This window comes from Lissotriton vulgaris, chromosome 7, assembly GCF_964263255.1.
Source record: "Lissotriton vulgaris chromosome 7, aLisVul1.2, whole genome shotgun sequence".
NCBI classification, from domain to species: Eukaryota; Metazoa; Chordata; class Amphibia; order Caudata; family Salamandridae; genus Lissotriton; species Lissotriton vulgaris.
In genome coordinates this window covers 879,758,943-879,779,631 of record NC_141695.1, presented here as the reverse complement: position 1 = coordinate 879,779,631, position 20,689 = coordinate 879,758,943, and the positions used below count along the sequence as shown (strand labels likewise).

The 20,689-nt window shown below is 48.5% G+C and overlaps 1 protein-coding gene across 2 annotated transcripts in view; it reads left to right on the top strand.

Annotated features, from left to right (window-relative positions):
• G3BP1 (G3BP stress granule assembly factor 1) overlaps positions 1–20,689 on the top strand; it is a 366,859-nt gene that overhangs the window by 275,997 nt on the left and 70,173 nt on the right. For both annotated transcript variants that reach the window (XM_086931268.1, XM_086931269.1), the window contains exons 9-10: positions 6,190–6,304; positions 6,724–6,849. In XM_086931268.1, the coding sequence (XP_086787394.1) occupies positions 6,190–6,304; positions 6,724–6,849 (241 nt within the window). The remainder of the gene's footprint in view (positions 1–6,189; positions 6,305–6,723; positions 6,850–20,689) is intronic.

The following is a 20,689-nucleotide window of genomic DNA, read 5'->3' as shown; positions in this document are numbered from 1 at the left end:
TAGAAACTTGCGGAGCATTCTGAGGATGCCGAAACAGGTGCCGGACAGGCCAAGGATGTGCGTTTTCAGAGAGAGTTTATTGTCAAGCTTAACACCCAAGTTCTTGGCAACCAAGGATGATTGTGCCGGAGGACACATGGCGGCCGGCCACCACTGCCGCCACTCGGGATCGAAGGCACAGCCGAAGAAAAGAACCTCCGACTTGCTGGAGTTGGCCTTCAGACAGTTTTGCTGGAACCAGCTGAAGACCCTGTCCAGGCAGTCCCGGATTCTCTCCCCGTCAAATGTCTGATCTTTTTCACATGTGAAGAGGAGTTGTGTGTCATCGGCGTAGGACACGATCTGGGCTCCGTAAGCCTCAACCTCAGCCGCCAGAGGGGACATAAAGATGTTAAATAATGTCGGGCTCAAGACCGAGCCCTGTGGAACCCCAACACCCAATGGCGGCATCTCGGCGGAGCTCTGGGAAACCCAGACCGTCTGGCGGCGGCCCTCCAGGAAAGATGTAAACCATCTGAGCACCGATCTATGCACAGATATGAATGTCAGCAGCCCTACATGCCAAGAACAGATGCATACTGGTAAGTAGCATATTCGTCTAAGCGTCCAGGTTCCCCCAACAGGGATCACTGGGGAAAGGACTTTTGATCAGCTGGTTGCAGACATTACTCTACGTCTTTCCTCCCCTGCCTCTGATCCGGCGGTGATCCAGAAATTCTACAGGACCAATACCAGGATGATCCTGATAGCGCCAGAGTGGCCACACCAGTGGTGGTACCACGATCTTCTACAGCTGTCGGACGTCCCGCATGGGTGACTTCCTTGCCATCCAGACTTGTTATCCAAGGACCAGGGGAAGGTGTTTCACCCCAACCTCCCCTCCCTTCGATTGATGGCATGGCTTCTGAAGTCATCCAGTATGAACACCTGGACCTCCCAGCAGATTGCATGAACATTCTTAAAGAAGCAAAACGACCCTCCACTAGGAAGTCATATGCTTTCAAGTGGAAGAGGTTTTTCTTATGATGTCATGAACACTCTCTCGACCCGGTACATGGCCAAGAGCAGGTGATTCTACCTTATCTGTTGCATTTAGCGAGATCAGGCCTAAAATGCCCCTCCATCAGGGTTCATTTAGCTGCCATCACAGCATATAGGAAGTCACCTTCTCAAACATCTTTATTCCTACGCCTGTAGTTAAAGATTTCTTAGACGGGCTTAAGAAAGTCTTCCCACCGGTGAGGTCCCCCTCCCCTCCCTGGGAGCCTAATATCGTCCTGACTAAACTGATGGGTGCTCCTTTCGAGCCTATACATAAAGCTTCTTTGCAGCACTTGACCTGGAAAGCTGCTTTTTTAGTGGCTATTACCTCTGCCCGTAGGGTCAGTGAAATCATGGCCTCGTGTTGTAAGGAACCTTACAGTTTTTCATGCCAACAGGCTGGTCCTACGAACACACCCAGGTTTTCTGCCTCAGGTAGTCTCAGACTTTCATATCAACCAGTCTGTTACCTTACCTACCTTTTTTCCTCAACCTTTTACTCTCCCGGAGAGGTCATTACACTCTCTGGATCTCCAGAGGGTCCTGAAGTTCTACTTGGCTAAAACCCTTCCACTTAGAAAGTCTGACTGGCTGTATGTTAATTATGGCAGCACTAATACTGGCTTGTCAGCCTCAAAAGGGTCCATTTCTCGCTGGATTGTCTCCTGTATAGCTTTAGCTTACCAACTAGCAAACCAGACCTTCCAGGGTAAACCACATGCACACTCTACTAGAGGGAAAGCTTCAACTACAGCTCTCCTCCGTAATGTTCCTATTTCTGAAATGTGTAAAGCGGCAACTTGGTGGTCTGTGCATACCTTTACCCGCCCTTATTACCTGGACTCCGATACTCAGGCCGATGCCAGAGTAGGGCAGGCCTCTTTAGGGAACTTATTTGCATAAAATGTATTTGCAATGTGTACTTTACTCAGTCTTTGATGTATTATTTCTTGCTCGTCCGCGAGACTTTGGGTATGAGCTTGCTAATCTATTCATAGATTATGACTATTGATGAGTATCCCCTGGATGAGCAGGATTAGTTACTTACCTGTAATCCTAGTTCTCATCCAGGAGTATACTCGTCAAAGTCATAAGCTCCCGCCCACCTCCCCGGACGAGCATGTTCATAAAGTTATGAGATGTTTACTGTGGAACTACTCTGGTGTTATGCACCTCCAAAAAGAACTGACCCAACTACCACCTGTGGTGCACCATGGGAGCAGGGGGTCGCCTTCAGGTCTTAAAGGCACGGTACCCCTACTCTAATGCCTTAAAGGCAAGGTGTCAGTTTTCTTTGTTGCTTTATACTCTACTGCAGCCTACTAGCAAATGCCTGCAATTACGGGTTTTTCCTATGGCAATAAAGCATTGTTGTATGCAAATGTTTACTGCTCCCTCTTTCTTCCTTAGGGGTTGGGAGAGTACTACTGTGTGTATGCTAATTTTATGTAATTTTGCGGCAATTTTGCCAGTTGGGAAATGTTTTAGGCTGCAAATATATGTTTTCACATATATATACATATATATTTATATGTATTTTCTATATGCTCCGGGATCCTGCACATAGGCGGGGATTATTCATAGATTATGACTTGGATGAGTATACCCCTGGATGAGAACTAGGATTACAGGTAAATAACTAATCCTTACCTTCTACATCTCCAAAGGTCTACCTAGCATACACATCTATTAGGTTACACCTTGCTGCGATAGCAGCCTATTTACAAAACAGACAAAATGTGTCACTATTAAGAGTACCTGCCATCAAAGCCTTTATGGAAGGACTCAAAAGAATAATTCCACCCAGAGTTCCACCCTCACCTGTGTGGAACTTAAATATTGTGCTCACAAGGCTAGTGGGTCCTCCATTCGAACCCCTGCACAAATGTGAATTGCAGTTTCTCACATGGAAAGTCTTACCTAGTGGCCATCACTTCCCTTAGAACCCTTTTTACAACTACCATCATAACAAAGTGGTTCTAAGGTCAAAACCAAAATTCCTTCCTAAAGTTATTTCTCCTTTTCATCTTAACCAGCCTGTAAAGTTGCCAATATTCTTCTCGAAACCACAAACAGTTGCAAAAAAAGCTCTTCATACACTAGACGTAAAAAGAACACTCCTTTATTATATTGACAGAACGAAACCTTTTCTTAAAACAACAACTTTTTGTATCCTTTGCACTACCACCAAAGGCAATTCAATATCAAAAGCTGGAATTGCAATGCGGATTGTCAAATGCATACAAATTTGCTATCAAAAAGCAAAACGTACGTTATCTATTCCCACTAAAGCCCACTCTGCCAGAAAAATAGTGGCTTCAATGGCTTTCTTGGGAACATTCCCTTAGATGGCATCTGCAAAGCAGCTACATGGTCTACACCGCTCACATTCACAAAACACCATTGTGTAGATGTGCAAGCAAAGCAACAAGCTAGTGTGGGCAGGCTGCACTTATAACACTATTTCAAACAACTGCAACAGATACTATTGGTCGCCGCTAGGGTGGAGTACTGCTATATAATCTTTGCACAGTGTTTGATCTGCAGCTCATATGCCTCGAATGGAAAATGCTTCTTACCAGTATGCATCTGTTCTTGGCATGTAGAGCTGCAGATTCACACATGTCCACCCGCCTCCCCGGCTACCTTTATTTGTTTCAGTATTATCTTATTTAGATACAGCATACATGGGCATCTTTTCTGTTTCTCACAAACCTCCATTTCCCGAACTGTCGAAAAAACAATCTGAAGATGGAGCTCATTCCCATGCGCCCAATGGTCCAAAGGAGGAGTCCCTATCTCGTGACTTCCAAAGACTTTTCCAGGACAATAACAAAGTGCAAACATCAGGGCCCGACACCAGATGGCGATCTATGCACAGTGTGTGAATCTACAGCTGTACATGCCAAGAACAGATGCATACTGGTAAGTAGCATTTTCCTTCTCTTCCAAGGGTATCCTCATCAAAGTCATAAGTAACCCACCTGCCTCCTCAGGCAAATGAGGTTGCTTCATTGTTAAACAAGATCTTTGTGCCCAGGCCTTCGGGTCTATGCAAAGAACAACTGACCTAACTGTCACCCCTGAGGCATGATGGGAAGCTGGGGGTCATGGCTGCCTTAAAGGCACGGTGGCAGTTTTTGTGTGCAAATGCTTTTATTTTCTATGCTATTGGTTCACAAGGCAGCCTGTAGGCTAACAAAATCTGTGTTTTTTGCAGTTTATCATGAGCTTTACTCCTTAAAAAAGAGTTCAAGTGGTACTTGCCCTCCTGTGGTTTATACATTCATTATGTGTTTGCAAAAGCAAGTATTTATTATTGCATTGTTAAGCCTCCTAGATGGGGGCAGACTTGGTATGAAAAAAATGGTGTGTGTGTATATATATATATATATATATATATATATATATATATATATATATATATATATATATATATATATATATATATATATATATATATATATATATATATATATATATATATATATATATATATATATATATATAAAAAAAAAATATACACTGACGAAGCCTGTGAAGGCGAAACGCGTCTGTAAGGGGTGAGGAGGGTTTGGTGATTAAAATTCATGAAACGGATACCAGCGTGCCGGCCATTCTTTTTCTGACACCAAGCTGTTGGATACAGAAAGCGTGCAGCGATATATATATATATATATATATATATATATATATATATATATATATATATATATATATATATATATATATAATTTCCAACACAAGTTCCGTTTCACATAGAAAATCATCCGGCACTCACGAATATCATTTCTTAGGCTTCTTTATTCAAGTTACAGCAATATCATATATATATATATATATATATATATATATATATATATATTCATATTTTTTTTATTATTTCCGGGGTCCCCGCACATGGGCGGTTATATTCAGTGCTTATGACTTTGATGAGGATACCCCTGGAAGAGAACTAAGATTACAAGTAAGTAACTTATTCTTTTCTGCCCTCAATGTGATTCTGTAGCTGAAAGTGCTCTACGTACATTAGATGTCAAAAGAGCATTATTGTATTACGTTGATGGAACTAAAGAGTTTCACCAAACAAATCTTTTTGTTGCCTTTGCTCCACCTCATAAAGGGAAATCATCTCTAAATCAGGTATTTCTAGATGGATAGTAAAATGTATCCAAACATGCCATGTGAAAGCCAAAATAACTTTGTCTATACTCCTAGAGCACATTCTACTCGTAAAATGGAGCATCTATGGCCTTTTTTAGTTATCATTCCAATAACTGACATTTGTGAAGCAGCTGCAATGTCTCCATCATACACATTTACAAAACACTATTGTGTGGGTGTATTTGCATGTCAACAGGCTAATGTAGGGCAGGCAGTCCTAAAAACACTTTTTCGAACAACTGCAACGCCTACTGGTTAGCCATTGCTTTTGGAGGAGTACTGCTATACAGTCTATGCAAAACATGTGTATCCAAAGCACACATGCCTCGAATGGATCGTTACCTACACTGTAAGCTTCTGTTCTTGGCATGTAGAGCTGTAGATTCACATGCGCTGTCCCTCCACACCTATGGTTGTTGCAGTTATTATTCCCATTGTGTACACATGGAAATCTCTGTACTATACCTAATTACTTCATTCTCACCCTCTTGCGGGAAAACAATATCAATGGAGTCGATGCCCAAGCACATTATCACCGAAAGGAGCCCACCCCTGCCCCCCCGCCCCCTTTCCCCATGACTGGAAAAGACTTCTTTGACGAGAAACAACTTGCAAATATCCAGACTCAACACTAGATGGCAGGAGTATGCAAAGCATGTAAATCTACTGCTCTTCAAGCTTCTCCTTGGGCTAATCATTTCTTCGTTTTTTACATGAAGTTTGTGTAGTGCTTGAAGGGCCAGTTTGAATGTTAGCAAAACACTCCTGACTTGATATATTGCTTGATTAATTCGCCATAGTCTCGGTAGCAGTACCTGGCAAAATATTGCTCTTCTGTATGTCACCTAACAAATGTACATTGCCTTCTGTGAATGCTCGTTTTAGCCAGTATTTGGTAAGATGCTGAGTCTCTTCTGTCTTGGTACTGTAATTGGTCAGTATGTAAGCTAGACAGGACTGTTCTTCCTCTTTCCACTTATGCAGCCCCGTCCAGAATCCAAACCAGACTCTCAGATTTCTGCTCAGAGACCACCTCAGAGAGACCCGAGACTAAGGGAGCAGCGGCCTACTATGCCACCCCCCAGAGGACCAAGACCTGGTATGAGCTGGACTATTTTAACTCAGTCACTACATAAAGGTTAAAAACATAAATAGTAAATACCCATATGGATTTGGATTTCATAGTGAGTGTACATTTGTAGCCATTTTTATACTAGGGTCACAGAATCTAAACCATCTAAGCCATCTTGTTTTGTGTAGCTTCTATGCTCTTGATCTGTAGCAACATCCTAGTAATCTTTTTGTAACAAAATGAGCTGAAGAGATGACTCCTTTTGTTTTCCAATCCTATAGTGACCTTCTTTCCAAATCCATTAAGCCTATTTCATGTATGACAATTAGTTGATAATTTAGAAAATGTTAGTAGTTATGTAGGATCAAGACATACTTTCCCAAGTAAGAAGGTGAGATAATAGTGAATTCTGAATCATGACTTCAAACTTGTATGTCTGTCTTTAGTCCGAGAAGGTGAGCAAGGAGAGTTTGACACAAGGCGTATGATCCGGTATCCAGACAACCAGCAGCTTTTTGTTGGTAACCTGCCTCATGATGTGGACAAGTCAGAACTGAAGGAATTCTTCCAAGGTAAGCCATATTCTAAGCTTTATTTCAAGTTTAGAAGTTTAATACACTCGACCATGCTCTTGCACTGTTTTCAGTCCGCATTCCAGAGTCTCTGCATTTCTACCAAAGATTGTATGGTTTCAGGTTTCTCGTCATTTATCCAACCCTTCGTCTCCTCCCCCCCCCCCCCCCCCCCCCTCCCTCGTTGTACAGGTGATGGCTAGGAAGTAGATAATTATTCTGTTAGCATAAAGCCTGTAGCTGACATTGAAAGATATTGTATTTCCAGGACTTTTATAGACCCAACCCCTAAATGTCTGAAAAAGGCACAGCATCCAAGTCTAGAACCCTTTCAAAGTTCAGGTTGTTACTAGTATGTAAATAGCTTCTTCTTGGACTCCTCCTTTGGAAGAAGAGGGTGAACAGGAAGTGGAATAAAAAGCATAGGTGCATGAGCCTGTGCCTAACCTGCTTCTCATACACTACAGTACTTTTTTTGAAAAGTCACTCAACAGCATATCAAACAGTACATGGCCCTGCCACCCTGCTGATTCTGATCTCTGAGCAGCGCTACTTGGCACTGGTCTTCCTCCTACATTTACAAAAGTTCTCAGTTTATTGGTACTAAGATTGTCGCGTCAGGACTGTTCCCTGGCTGTCCCTTCTTGGGCAAAGTTATGAGGACAGACATGTTATTAGTCTGATCCATCGGGCCAGTGGCTGCTGTGGTTTCCTGTTTGTCCGATCTTCCCCAAGACCCAGATGGAAACTCTATTGCCATGCTAACCTCTAACCACAGTTTGACTTTGCTTTAGATGTTTTGAGTGGGAAGCTGAAGATTAGTGATGGTACTCCTCTCAGCTTCCTATCCTGTTGCACGTAACGGACTGGAGTTCAGATCACATGATCCAAGGACCAACACAGGGATCTATTTCCCGATTTCTAAATGCACCTGTCAAACTGTTGGCCATGGACATGTTGCTGAATACTCCAGCTGGGCCATTGGTGATAAACGATGCTACTTTGGATTTTTGTCATTGGATCTTCCATTGATTTACTTGCAGGAGTCTTTCACCGTCAATCTGGCAATCATCGGTACTTTTAAATTCACAATAAACCGTTTTAATAAGGCCTTGGCAACCTTATTTGAAACAGCCATAACTCTGCCAATGAAGTTAATTTGCTAAGCTGTGTACTGCCTCTCAAGGTCACCATGTCCGCTCAGATTTATCTTGCACCATGTGTGAAGGATTCCCAAGATTGGAATCTGTTGTCTGCATATTTGCTACATTTTACAAAATGTCAACGTTTTCTTCAAATTCTGTCATTCCTATCTTCATCTTCTTCCTGGGATTACTTGACTTTTTATTGCCAGAGAAAAAGTTGAATTGTCTATATCATTCTGGTAGACTCTTAGACACAGATTCTTCACTTAATGAATATTCCCCAGGCATCAGATTGCATCTGAAATCTTTTTTCTGAGTACCTGTGCGTCCTGGGAAATAATGCAGTGCAGCTCCGCACGGACTGTTCCGCTCTCGAAATGTTTTGGCTTTTATAGTTGCCAATCCTACATGTTGACATGGATCCCTTATGCCTGAGGCATGTGTGCTTTAGATACACATGCTTTGCATACACCTGACATCTGGTGTTGGTTCTGGATGTTTGAGAGTTGTTTTTCTTCAAAGAAGTCTTTCCCAGTCACGAGACAAGGTGACTCCGGCTTTCAGTGATAATGAGCATGGGCATCAACTCCATTGTTAGATTGTTTTCGTTCGGGCATCGGGTTCGGATGTAGTTTGCAGCACTCTGGTCTGAAACCATCCTTAAGGTTCCCCTTGGTGCGAAATCCACTGTCTCCATGGTATTGTTTTCGAATGCATTTTCACTATTCTCCATGTGTTGAATCGATCGGGAAACTTCATCTGCGGTTGAAAACGTGGATGGCCTTTGGACCTAGCCACTTTGATTAATTTCTACTCCGTTTAATACTAGCCAACCTTCTGCTGAGGGAAAGGACTGGTTTCAATGTTGTCCTATGTGCCACTCTAAGTACCTTTGTACCGACCTGCATAAAGTCTGCAACGTGTATTTTGTTTACCAGAGCACAAAGATGATTGAGGCGTGTCAGTCGTTCTGATCGGAGAAGTCTCTGTGGGATCGTCTGGCTCGACTAGAGACATGCAGCGACAAAACATACAACATACTTTGAATATCATGGGAGAAGGAATCGAACACAGAGGTTGAAGAGTCAGCAGCGGAAGTTTAGGAAGTCTTCTCTATCCCGATCCGGATTTCGGCTAGAAATGGAGTTGGAGTCAGAAGACGTTCCACTGGGATGGGATACAGTGAGTACTAAAGCTTCTTTACCCCCAAACTATCTTCAGCCAAACAAAAGGCTTCGGGACGACCTTTGCCTTCGGGCCATGGTTTGCACCGAGACAATGTTTCCAATGCTCGAGCCTGGCACCAAAACAACCAGTCAAGCCTGCCAGCTCGAGACCGAGTGGAGAACAGCCGTTTTCAGAACCAACCCCTTGCCATCCAAAAGACAAGTCTAATTCGGCACCGAAACCTTCGCCGCCAAAATCAAAAGATGCCCTTCCATAGCCTCCAGGACCGATTCTAGAGCTTCGGAAGGGAAAGTTAGACACTAGGCAGAATTTTTTTATACATCAATCCAGATTCTTTTTGGTTTTTTTTTGTTTTAAACCTTTATTTGGGGACAAGCAAAAGATAGCAGTGGTACATTCATAAACCATACAAATAGTCAGAGACAGTGCAATGCAGCAATAGGATTGAAATAGCCAGGCTTCATGTCAAGGCATAGTACAGGGTAGACATCAATGGAGAAACACATAACATCTGCAATTGGGCTGTGTGGAGCGCATCCGTACAATCAGTTGGTGATTGAAGGGGTACCGACCGGTAGTTCACATTCGGTAAGGAAGGGAGACAAACCGCAACCCAGTGGACGACCACCCACCATGCAACACTTGGTCAGAGGAGGGACACCTCCAACCACCACAAGAAGGCAGTCACTGGCCCACCACACCCCCCACAAGGACATCTCAGTGTGACGTATGTAATTAGCAGAGCACCAGAAGAAAGAAACAACCCCATGCATAGCAGGGTATGGGGTCCGGCAGGCGCCAGCGTGGTCAAACAAACAACGTGTCACTCAACCAACCCCAACCCGGTCATCACTTTCAGGTTCAGAGTCCTGCACCGCCCTAGTGAGGAGGTACACCTGCAATGGGCTCCAGAAATCCTTAGGCCTACAGCGCACGGGCATCAGTTCCGCATATACATTGTATTGGTCCTGACAGTAAATGATATCATTCAACCAGTCCTTAAACTGTGGTACTCTGCCCCGTCCCCAACAGCAAGCCACTCGTCGTTTGGCCAACAATAAGGCCACATCCACAAAGCTACGGTGGAGGGCTGGCACCTCCTTATTATACCCTAACAGGAGGACCATGGGGTCGAACAACACACCATCCTCGGTCATAGTCTGAAGAGCATCATGAACCTGCACCCAGTACTCCATGACGGTCGCACATTCCCATGCCAGGTGCAGGAAATCAGCACCCGCTGCCCGGCAACGGATACACCTATCGTCCTCCGACAATCGAAATCTAAGTTTCCTGGCTGGGGTATAATAAAACCTTTGGATGAACTTGTAGTGTATGATTTTCAAACGGCAACTAGAGGAGATATTAGCCGTAACACCACAACAGTACGCCCACTGTTCGTCAGAAATGGTAATTCCAAGTTCAGCATTCCATTGCTCCCGTACCAGACTAGCCGGCGCAACCCGTTGCCGTCTAATGGCACCATACAGCTTCGAAAACAAATGACGCCCATCGGAGACTAACAGAACGTGGAGCGGTAAGGTCACGTCCGGCTCCCTAGGGAACTCCGGCAGTAAGGTACGCAGGCCTTGTCGCAAGCGAACATAATAAAACATCTCCAAGGGGGAACAACTCGCAGCACCAAAAAACTGGTCCCGGGTACGAAAGGTGCCCTTGCGAAAAAGGCTACCCCACGTAAGTGTCCCAAGACGCTTGCAAAGACGCTGGAAACCTGTCTCCTGCAATAGGGACAAAGCAGGATGATACGCTAGGGGTAGTGCAGGTGAGTAGAGGAAGGAAAGACCCAGTAATTTCGCCACACGTTTCCAAGCATCCACCGTGCACGTCACCGTTGTCTGATTATCCACATCGCCCACATTGCCCAGCACCATGCCTTCCAACGGGAGAGGATGGGCGACCCATTGTTCAGCCGCGATCTGTGGCATAAACGGCGTGGGACGCATCCAGTGATATGCATAGTGTGTTTGAGCGCTCAAATAATAAAGCTCAAAGTCAGGAACATCAAATCCTCCATTGACATAGGGTAACGTTAAGGTAGCCCAAGCCACTCTCGGATTTTTACTCCCCCAGAACAGACGAATCAGTTCCGAGCGGAGACGTTTATAAAAATACGCTCCAGGGTGATATGGAATATTTTGAAACAGATACAAAAATCGGGGTAAGACTACCATTTTAATCAGAGACGCCCTACCTGCCATGGATAAAGGTAACGACATCCATCTCGTGATGTTATCTGCCAGTTTAGTGATAGCGACGCCATAATTGAGCCTAATAGTCTCCTCTTTACTCAAAGAGATCACAATACCAAGATATCGCAGCTCCGAGTCACACCACTCCAAAAAGTAGTCGAACGGAAATCGATGAACCGCTGTAGTGAGCGGGAAGAATTGGGATTTCTGCCAATTGATATGTATCCCAGAGACACCTCCGAAGGCAACCAGCTCTCGCAAAAGCGCATTAAGATTCGCCTGTGGATCCTTCACATAAAGAGTGACCTCATCCGCATATAAAGAGATTCCCACTTGGCGCTGAAAACAATTAAACGCACTCTGTTGGTGCAGCTGGCAAATCCGGCAAGCAAGAGGCTCTATGGCAATGGCAAACAGGAGGGGAGAAAGGGTACATCCCTGCCTGGTCCCCCTTGTAATAGGGAACTGGGGGGAGAGCACACCATTCACGACTACCTTCGCCACCGGGTCAGTGTACAATAGTTTGACCCACGAGATAAAAATCCGAGGAAACCCCATCCTGCACAAAACATCAATGAGGTAACCCCACTCCACGGAATCAAACGCCTTGGTAGCGTCCAAAAAAACGGCGGCTACCGGGAGTTCCGGAGCTATAGTCGGGATCAGGGAAAACAATGTCCGAAGATTATGAGATGTCGCCCGGCCGGGCACGAACCCGGACTGATCAGGCAAGACAAGAACAGGCATGAGCTCCGAAAGCCGAACCGCCAACACTTTCGCCAGAATCTTGACATCACAATTAAGTAACGAAAGAGGCCTATAGGAACCCATGTCTAGGGGGTCCTTGCCCGGTTTGAGTAACGAGGTGATAGCAACTTCCCTCATAGACCCCGGTAGTCTCCCCACCTCAAGGGACTCTTCAAAAACCTCACTAAGAACAGGAGCCATAATATCCACATAACATTTATAGAATTCGGCGGGAAGGCCGTCCAGACCCGTAGCCTTCCCGTTGTTCAGGGACATGATGGCGCTCCTGATCTCCCCTTCCTCAAGGGGCCTACCTAAGAACGCCCTGTGATCGTCTGAAAGCCAGCAAAGCGCTAAATCATCAAGGAATCCCCCATATCGCACATCTTCCGATTGCTGAGTAGTGTACAAGTGGGCGTAATGATTGATAAATGCCTCCTGAATCTCCTTTGTGTCTCTACAGCGTGTGCCATCCGGCAAGACCAGTTCTGTAGTAGGGGATCTCTGTGTATAGTCATAATCTAGTGAATAGTCCCGCCCATGTGCGTGGACCCCGGCAATCAAAAATAATCTCTTAAGTTGTCAAAATAATGCAGAAACTGCAAAGACACTTAAGAGAGAATTTAAAGACAAATAATGCAGCCTATATCCACAGGCTACACTGTCCAGTACTTCAACTAGAAATTCCACCAAAAAATCACCACACACAGCACAGCCTGCTAGTTTCTACCATAGAGAAACTTGCCTCCCCCAGTCAAAGACCCAGGAATGATAGAGAGGAAGGTAGGGACAGACAAGCCCCATAGGCTGCCATTATGTGGCTTAAATAGGATACTGTGCCTTTAAGAGAACTTTCCAGAACTTCTCCCAGTATCCCAGAATGCATAGCAGGTCCCTCTACTTTCAGTTCTTTTTTCCGGCTCCTGCTTACAGGACCCTGGCATTGAGCTCTCCCTTTTTTAAGGGTTTATTGAATTCGCTTTTGCACTTTTAACTTTTAAAAGTGTTGCAGTTACTGCTTGGTGTTCTCTTCTCACTTTTGTGCTGTTTTTTAGGCGTTTTGGGGCTCCGAAATGCCTGGCCTTTTTGTTAAGTGCCCAGCATGTGAGAGGAAGAAGGCCAAAAGCGAACCCCATGATGTCTGCATCGTGTGCCTTCCAGAAGATCATGGCCCCGAGGAGTGTGTTATCTGCCAGCAACTTTCTGCTAGGACCCTCAGGGACAGATTGAAGATCAGGCTGGCTGGCCTGGAGGATAGGCGTCAACGTGCTGCAGGTGGGTCTGGGCAGCCTGGGAGGGATCCCTCTGCCTCTGCTGAGGCCCCTGGGGGGCTCCCCGGGGGCAGGAAGTCCAGCCAACGATCCCATTCTCCGTCGGCGTCGATGGCGACGACGGCGTCGAGAGGGATGACGACGGCGTGCTCCCCTTCTCCCCGGGGCTCCGGGTCGAGACGGCGGGACGGTTCGACGGCGAAGGAGAAGCCGACGTCAAAGCCGCCGTCGACGTCATCGTCTTCGACGTCGAGATCTTCCTACCGACGCCGAAGGCACGGTGACGTGTATCGACGCTCGCCGTCGAAGCGGCGCCGACGCTCGCCGTCGAGGCGACACCGTCGGTCGTCGTCGAGGCATCGCCGTCGAGGCGACACCGCCGATCGACGTCGAGGGGCTCCTCGACGTCGGGAACATCAAGACGACGACGGCGCTCGTCGTCGAGGGCGGCCCGCCCGACGTCGAGAGGACGACGGAGGTCGACGTCGAGGAGTCGACGTTCGGCGCCGAGGAGGGGGCGGTCGACGCCGAGAAGACGGCGCTCGACGCCGGAGTCCGGGAGACATCATTCGACGCCGGAGAAGCGTCGTTCTGCGTCCAGCAGACAGCGGTCAGCGTCGAGGAGCAGATCACCCGCTCCAAAACGGCGGAAAAGGGACTCTAGTCCCAGGAGTCACGCTACTTCCAGCGGTGGTCGCAAGAGGAAGAGGTCGCCTGCGGATGGGGATGGCTCTCCACACCCCTCGCCTAAAGGGACACCGGGCTCGGTGTACTCGGAGGTGTACACTCCGTCCCGGCCCAGGACTCCGACTCCTCCCCCCGTGCCTAAGGAGGACCCTCCGCCCAAACCACCACTGCCTTCAGGGGACCCTTCTCCACCTCCGGTCCCTCCGCATGGGCCCGCACCGCAGCCGAAGGTTCCTCCGCCGAGGTCCACTTCCCTGCCATCCCTGCCTGCTCCTCCCAAGGGGACTCCGAAACCAAAACCCCGGGAGGAACCGAAGACACCTCGTGATGAGCCGAGGAAGACCCCTCAGCGCAAACCAAAGGAGCGCCCACGAGCTGGCAGGTCTCGCTCTCGCTCTGGGCGGAAGGAGAGATCGAGGCACAGGTCATCCACGAGATCGAGGCACCGCCATAGGAGGCGCGAATCTCGCTCGCACACGAGGTCCTCTGGGACCAGGGATTACTCACCTACCCTATCAGGGTCACCGGACACCAGAGTGTCCCCGATAGATGACCTGGTGGCCTTTCAGGACGTACTGCTGCGGGGCGCGGCAAAGCTCGGCATTTCCCTGACGGTGCCTACACCGAAGACATCGGTCATCTTCGAGACGCTACATCAGAAGCATCTGTCTCGTCCTCTCCTGCCCCTGGTGCCGGGCCTGGAAGAACCTGCTATGGCTCTGTTTCTCACCCCGGCTGTGACGAGGGCGGCTCCGTCGAGATTACTAAAGAAGTACCGGGCTCCCGACTCGGATCCGGCCTTTTTGAGGGCTGAGCCTCCGCCTGACTCCGTCATCGTCACGGCGGCCCGCAAGCAGCATGCCACCACCCCGACCTCCACGGTTCCCCCGGACAAGGAATCGAGATGGATGGACTCGGCAGGGAGGAAAGTTTGTGGTACTTCCGCGACCTCCATGAAAGCGGCGAGTGCCACGGCTTTGTTGGGTCGCTACGACCGCGCCCTCTGGGACTCCCTTGAGCGCTTTGCGGAGCATTTGCCCCGGGAGCAGCGTGAAGACTTCGTGGAAGTCCTGAGTGAGGGGATGCTGGTGGCCAACCAGATAATCAGCGCGGCTGCGGACTCTTCCCTGTTGGCGGCTCACGGATTTTGCCACGGGATCAACCAACGGCGCCACGCATGGCTCCGGCTTACGTCCCTGAAACCGGACGCACAGCAGAGGGTGGCCAATCTGCCGTTTTCCGGTGAGACCCTCTTCGGGAAACATGCTGATGATGAAATGGCCCGCATGAAGGCGGAGGCCGAAACGCTGACGGCCGTGGGCCTGGAAAAGCCCAAGGAGACCAAGAAGCAGTACCGCCCCTTCCAACGGCGGTTCGGCGGACAGGGCCGAGGACGAGGACAGGCTTCAGGGCTCTCGCAACTGCAGCAGCAGTTCCGGAAGCCGTTCCAGAAGCGGCAGAAGGGCAGGGGAGGCCAGCAGTCGGCTCCGGCGCCCAAGGGCCAGGCGGGGTCTAGGCCCTAGGAACTTACTTCCCCCGGATCCGTTACCCACTCCGGTAGGGGGAAGCATACAACTTTTTCTGGCAGAGTGGAGAAAAATTACTCAGGACAAGTGGGTGCTGAATATTGTTTGCAATGGATACAGTCTTCGGTTCACCAGCCCTCCTCCAGCTATTCCCCCGGTCACCTCGCAGTTTCAGCTGCGCGAGCTTCAGGCGGAAGCGGATATCCTGTTGAGGAAAAGGGCGATAGAAGACGTACCTCGGTCTCAGAGAGGAAGAGGTCTGTACTCCCGGTTCTTCCTGGTTCGCAAGAAGGACAAGAACGAGTTCAGGTCCATTCTGGATTTGCGACAGGCAAACAAATGGATTCGCAGAGAAAAGTTCCGCATGCTGTCGTTGCATCAGATTTACCCTCAGTTGCAACAGGGGGACTGGCTTTGCGCTATAGACCTACAGGATGCGTACTTCCATGTGCCCATTGCACACAAACACAGGAAGTTCCTGCGGTTCCAAGTCGGCACCAATCACTATCAATACACAGTATTCCCATTCGGACTGAAGTCTGCGCCGAGAACATTCTCGAAGTGCATGGCGGTGGTAGCGGCACACCTGAGGAAGAACGAGGTGTTCGTCTACCCGTACCTGGACGATTGGTTGATCAAGGCATCCTCCTTCTCGGAAGCGCGAGCACACTTCCAGAAGACGTGCGTTCTCTTGAACAAGTTGGGGCTGCACATCAACATGGCCAAGTCTGTCCCGACTCCGGTCCAATGCATACAGTACTTGGGAGCCTCCATCAATACGCTGTCAGCAAGCGTGTCTCCTTCGGAGGAGCGACGATTATCACTCCTTCGGAAGGCTCAGGCTCTCATGACGTCTCCATCTACAACAGTGAGGACGGTGTCTTCTCTACTGGGATCGATGGTCTCTTGTATCTTCCTGACGCCACACGCACGGCTGCACATGAGACCATTCGGGAGTGCTTGGAGGACCAGTGGGATCAGAGGAGAGGATCTTGGGACGACAAGATTCGACTGTCGCTGCATGCTGTTCAGTCTCTGAAGTGGTGGTGTTCGGCGGGGAATCTCCTCAAAGGGGTTCCCTTTCACAAGGACATACCCAGGCAGACTGTCGTGACGGATGCGTCTCTTCTGGGATGGGGAGCGCACTCCGGGACTCTACAGATTCAAGGCACGTGGTCACCGACGGAGGCCACGTATCACATCAATTTCCTGGAACTCAGGGCTGTTCACTTGGCGCTGAAGGCCTTTCTTCCGTCCTTCCAGACCAACTCTCTGCTTGTACAGACGGACAATACCACCACGATGTATTACCTCAACAAGCAGGGGGGCTCGAGATCGCGCACTCTGTCTCAGGAGGCGCAGACGATCTGGCACTGGCTCTTAGCCAGAGGACTGACGATAACGGCCACCCATCTACCTGGTGTGCAGAATGTTCAGGCAGACGCGCTGAGCAGGCTGCTTCAGGAAAACCACGAATGGGTCATAAACGACGAAGTACTAGGAGAAGTCTTCGCAAGGTGGGGAACTCCAGACGTAGATTTGTTCGCCACCGCCGAAAACAGCAAGTGCAGAGACTTCGCCTCCAGGTACTTCCAACAAGGGACGCTGGGGAATGCGTTATGGATCGACTGGACGAACAGCTTTCTGTACGCTTTTCCTCCCATTCCCCTGATTCCGGCGGTACTCATCAAGCTGGCCCGGTCCAGAGCTCGGATGATACTCATCGCCCCGGAGTGGCCCAGGCAGTGGTGGTTCACGGACCTGCTTCACCGGTCTCTCCTTCCTCACATTCGGTTGCCGTGCAGGCCGGACCTTCTCACGAAGTTCGGGGGTCGGATGTTACACCCCAACCTCTCGTCTTTGAGTTTGGCGGCATGGCTCCTGAGATAGTGCAATATGGCCATCTGAATCTGCCCCATGACTGCATGGACATACTGAAGGAGTCTAAGAGACCTTCCACTCGGACTTCATACGCTTACAAGTGGAAGAGGTTTTGTATCTGGTGCCAGTCTAAGAACCATGATCCTACGACCTGCAAGGAAGATGTCATCCTTCCTTACCTTTTGCATTTGGCGCAGTCTGGCCTTAATGTCCATTCCATTAAGGTTCATCTTGCTGCATTGACTGCCTACAGGAAATGCCCTTCACAGACTTCCTTTTTCCAGATCCCTGTGATCAAAGATTTTCTGGAAGGTTTGAAGAAAGTATTCCCTCCTGTCAGGCTTCCCTCGCCTTCATGGGAATTGAATGTGGTGCTGTCCAGATTGATGAAGGAGCCTTTTGAGCCTATTCATAAGGCTTCGTTGCAGCACCTGTCCTGGAAGGCGGCGTTCCTCGTGGCCATTACATCGGCCCGCAGGGTGAGTGAAATTCAGGCGTTGTGTTGTAATGAACCTTATACTGTATTTCATGCTGCTAAGGTTGTTATGCGTACTCACCCTAAATTTCTTCCCAAGGTTATTTCTGATTTTCATGTCAACCAGACGATAACTTTGCCTACGTTTTTTCAAAACCCTTCATCCCCAGCGGAGAAGTCTCTTCATTCCCTGGATGTTAGGAGGGTGTTGAAATTTTATCTGGATATTCGTAGGTCTGACCAGTTGTTCATCAATTATGGGTCGGTCAGGACGGGTCTTGCGACCTCGAAGCAGTCCATCTCTAGGTGGATTGTGTCCTGCATTCAATTGTGTTACCAAAAGGCTAATAAGACCTTAGGAGGTAAGCCTAAGGCTCATTTCACCAGGGGCAAAGCTGCCACGACGGCTCTGCTCCGTAATGTGCCGATTGCGGAAATCTGCAAGGCAGCCACTTGGAAGTCGGTTCATACCTTTGCTAAGCATTACTGCCTGGACACTGACGCCAGGGCAGACGCTCAGGTTGGGCAGGCTTCGCTGCGGAATTTGTTCGCGCAGTAGTGGCGTTATGCATTTATTCTCCACTGCCGCTTTGGTGTGGGGATGGGCTTGCCATTCTATTCACTAGATTATGACTATACACAGAGATCCCCTACTACAGAAGGAGTAGTTTCTGTCCTGTAACTCCAGTTCTGTAGTAGGGGTATCTCTGTTATAGTCATAAGCGCCCGCCCTCCTCCCCGGTGGAGATTTTTCATCACGTAAAGAATGCGACAGGTCTGGCGTGCTTCGCCTTCAAAAAGAACTGAAAGTAGAGGGACCTGCTATGCATTCTGGGATACTGGGAGAAGTTCTGGAAAGTTCTCTTAAAGGCACAGTATCCTATTTAAGCCACATAATGGCAGCCTATGGGGCTTGTCTGTCCCTACCTTCCTCTCTATCATTCCTGGGTCTTTGACTGGGGGAGGCAAGTTTCTCTATGGTAGAAACTAGCAGGCTGTGCTGTGTGTGGTGATTTTTTGGTGGAATTTCTAGTTGAAGTACTGGACAGTGTAGCCTGTGGATATAGGCTGCATTATTTGTCTTTAAATTCTCTCTTAAGTGTCTTTGCAGTTTCTGCAATATTTTGACAACTTAAGAGATTATTTTTGATTGCCGGGGTCCACGCACATGGGCGGGACTATTCACTAGATTATGACTATAACAGAGATACCCCTACTACAGAACTGGAGTTACAGGACAGAAACTACTCCTTCCAACACATCCGCACTATACCTCTGATGTCTCGTGAGTGCAGCAAGCACCTTCCCAGGCCTCTCACCCTCGCAGTACCTCCTCGCCGTCCAGTACTTCCCCCTATGCTTAGCCTCCCTGGCAGCCTCCTCCTCGTACTATGAAAGCTTACCCCTGAACTGCCCCATGAGGTCGGGATCCGAACCAGCCTGCAATCTGCGTTCCAGTTGTCTCAAGTCAGCCTCTAAACCCTCGAGAGTCCGAACAATAGACTTGAGCACCCCACAGCTCTTGGAGATAGTGACACCCCGGATCGTAACCTTAAATGCCTCCCATATCACCTCCACACTATCAACAGAACCTTTATTCCTTGGAAAGAAAGCTTCCACCTCCTCGCCCAGTTCCGCCTTAAAAACGGGGTCCAATAAGGCAGAGGGGAAGAGCCTCCAGGGCGGGCGCGGCCTGTGTAGTCCAGGCACCGAAAACACAACTTTAACTGGGCAATGATCAGAGTACGTTCTGGCCAGGTGTACTGCCTCCTGCAACCCCGCTACCAGCCCTCTGGAGAGGAAGATATAGTCCAGTCGCGCCCAGGAGCGAGCCTGTGCAGTAAAGTGCGTGCCCTCTCTAACCGCCGGGTGAGCATACCTCCAGCTATCAATCAGTCCTGCCTCCTCCACAATACCCCGCAAGACATCCCTGGCTTGTGTATTGTACTGAGGACTCCCCTCCGATCTGTCCTCCAAGGCCTGAAACGCTAAATTGAAATCCCCCCCCCCATACAATATGTGAGGCTTCCATAGCGAGAACATGACCCCACAGTGTAAGAAAAAAAGCAGGCGTATCAATGTTAGGTGCATAACAATTCACAAAGAGCACAGTGACCTGCCCAAGCCTCCCCCATAATAACACATCTCCCCTCAGGATCCACACGTGTCCCCAATTCTTGAAAGGATAGCGATTTCTTAACAAGTATAACAACTCCACGAGCATACGAGGAGTATGATGCAAATGTCCTCACTGTAGCCCACCTCCCACCAAACGTAGGAGCAGGAAAACGCCGCAGATGCGTTTCCTGCATGAAAGCTATTTGTATTGCATGTCTATCCAAATATTGTAGTACGTTCCGACATTTCCTGGCATCATTAAGCCCACGCACATTCCAAGACAAGATCGATATCTTATCCACAGTATCAATCGACATTACCCATGATCAAGGCGGAACAGGGCATATGCTAGCAGTGCACCATCCCACTCTCTCGGCTCAAGGCAGTGGAACGACACCATCGCACACAACGGCCTCTCCAACAACCTCACACCACATTCATCCCTACCATCCCCAATCCTAAAAACCAGATACCCCCTCTCAGCCCCAAACAACAACAACCGTGCAACAGGCACGCAGATAGTACAAAATGTAACGTGCAGCACACATACCATGACCCATCTGCACCGACCATGAGCGCCCCAAGAGTAGCC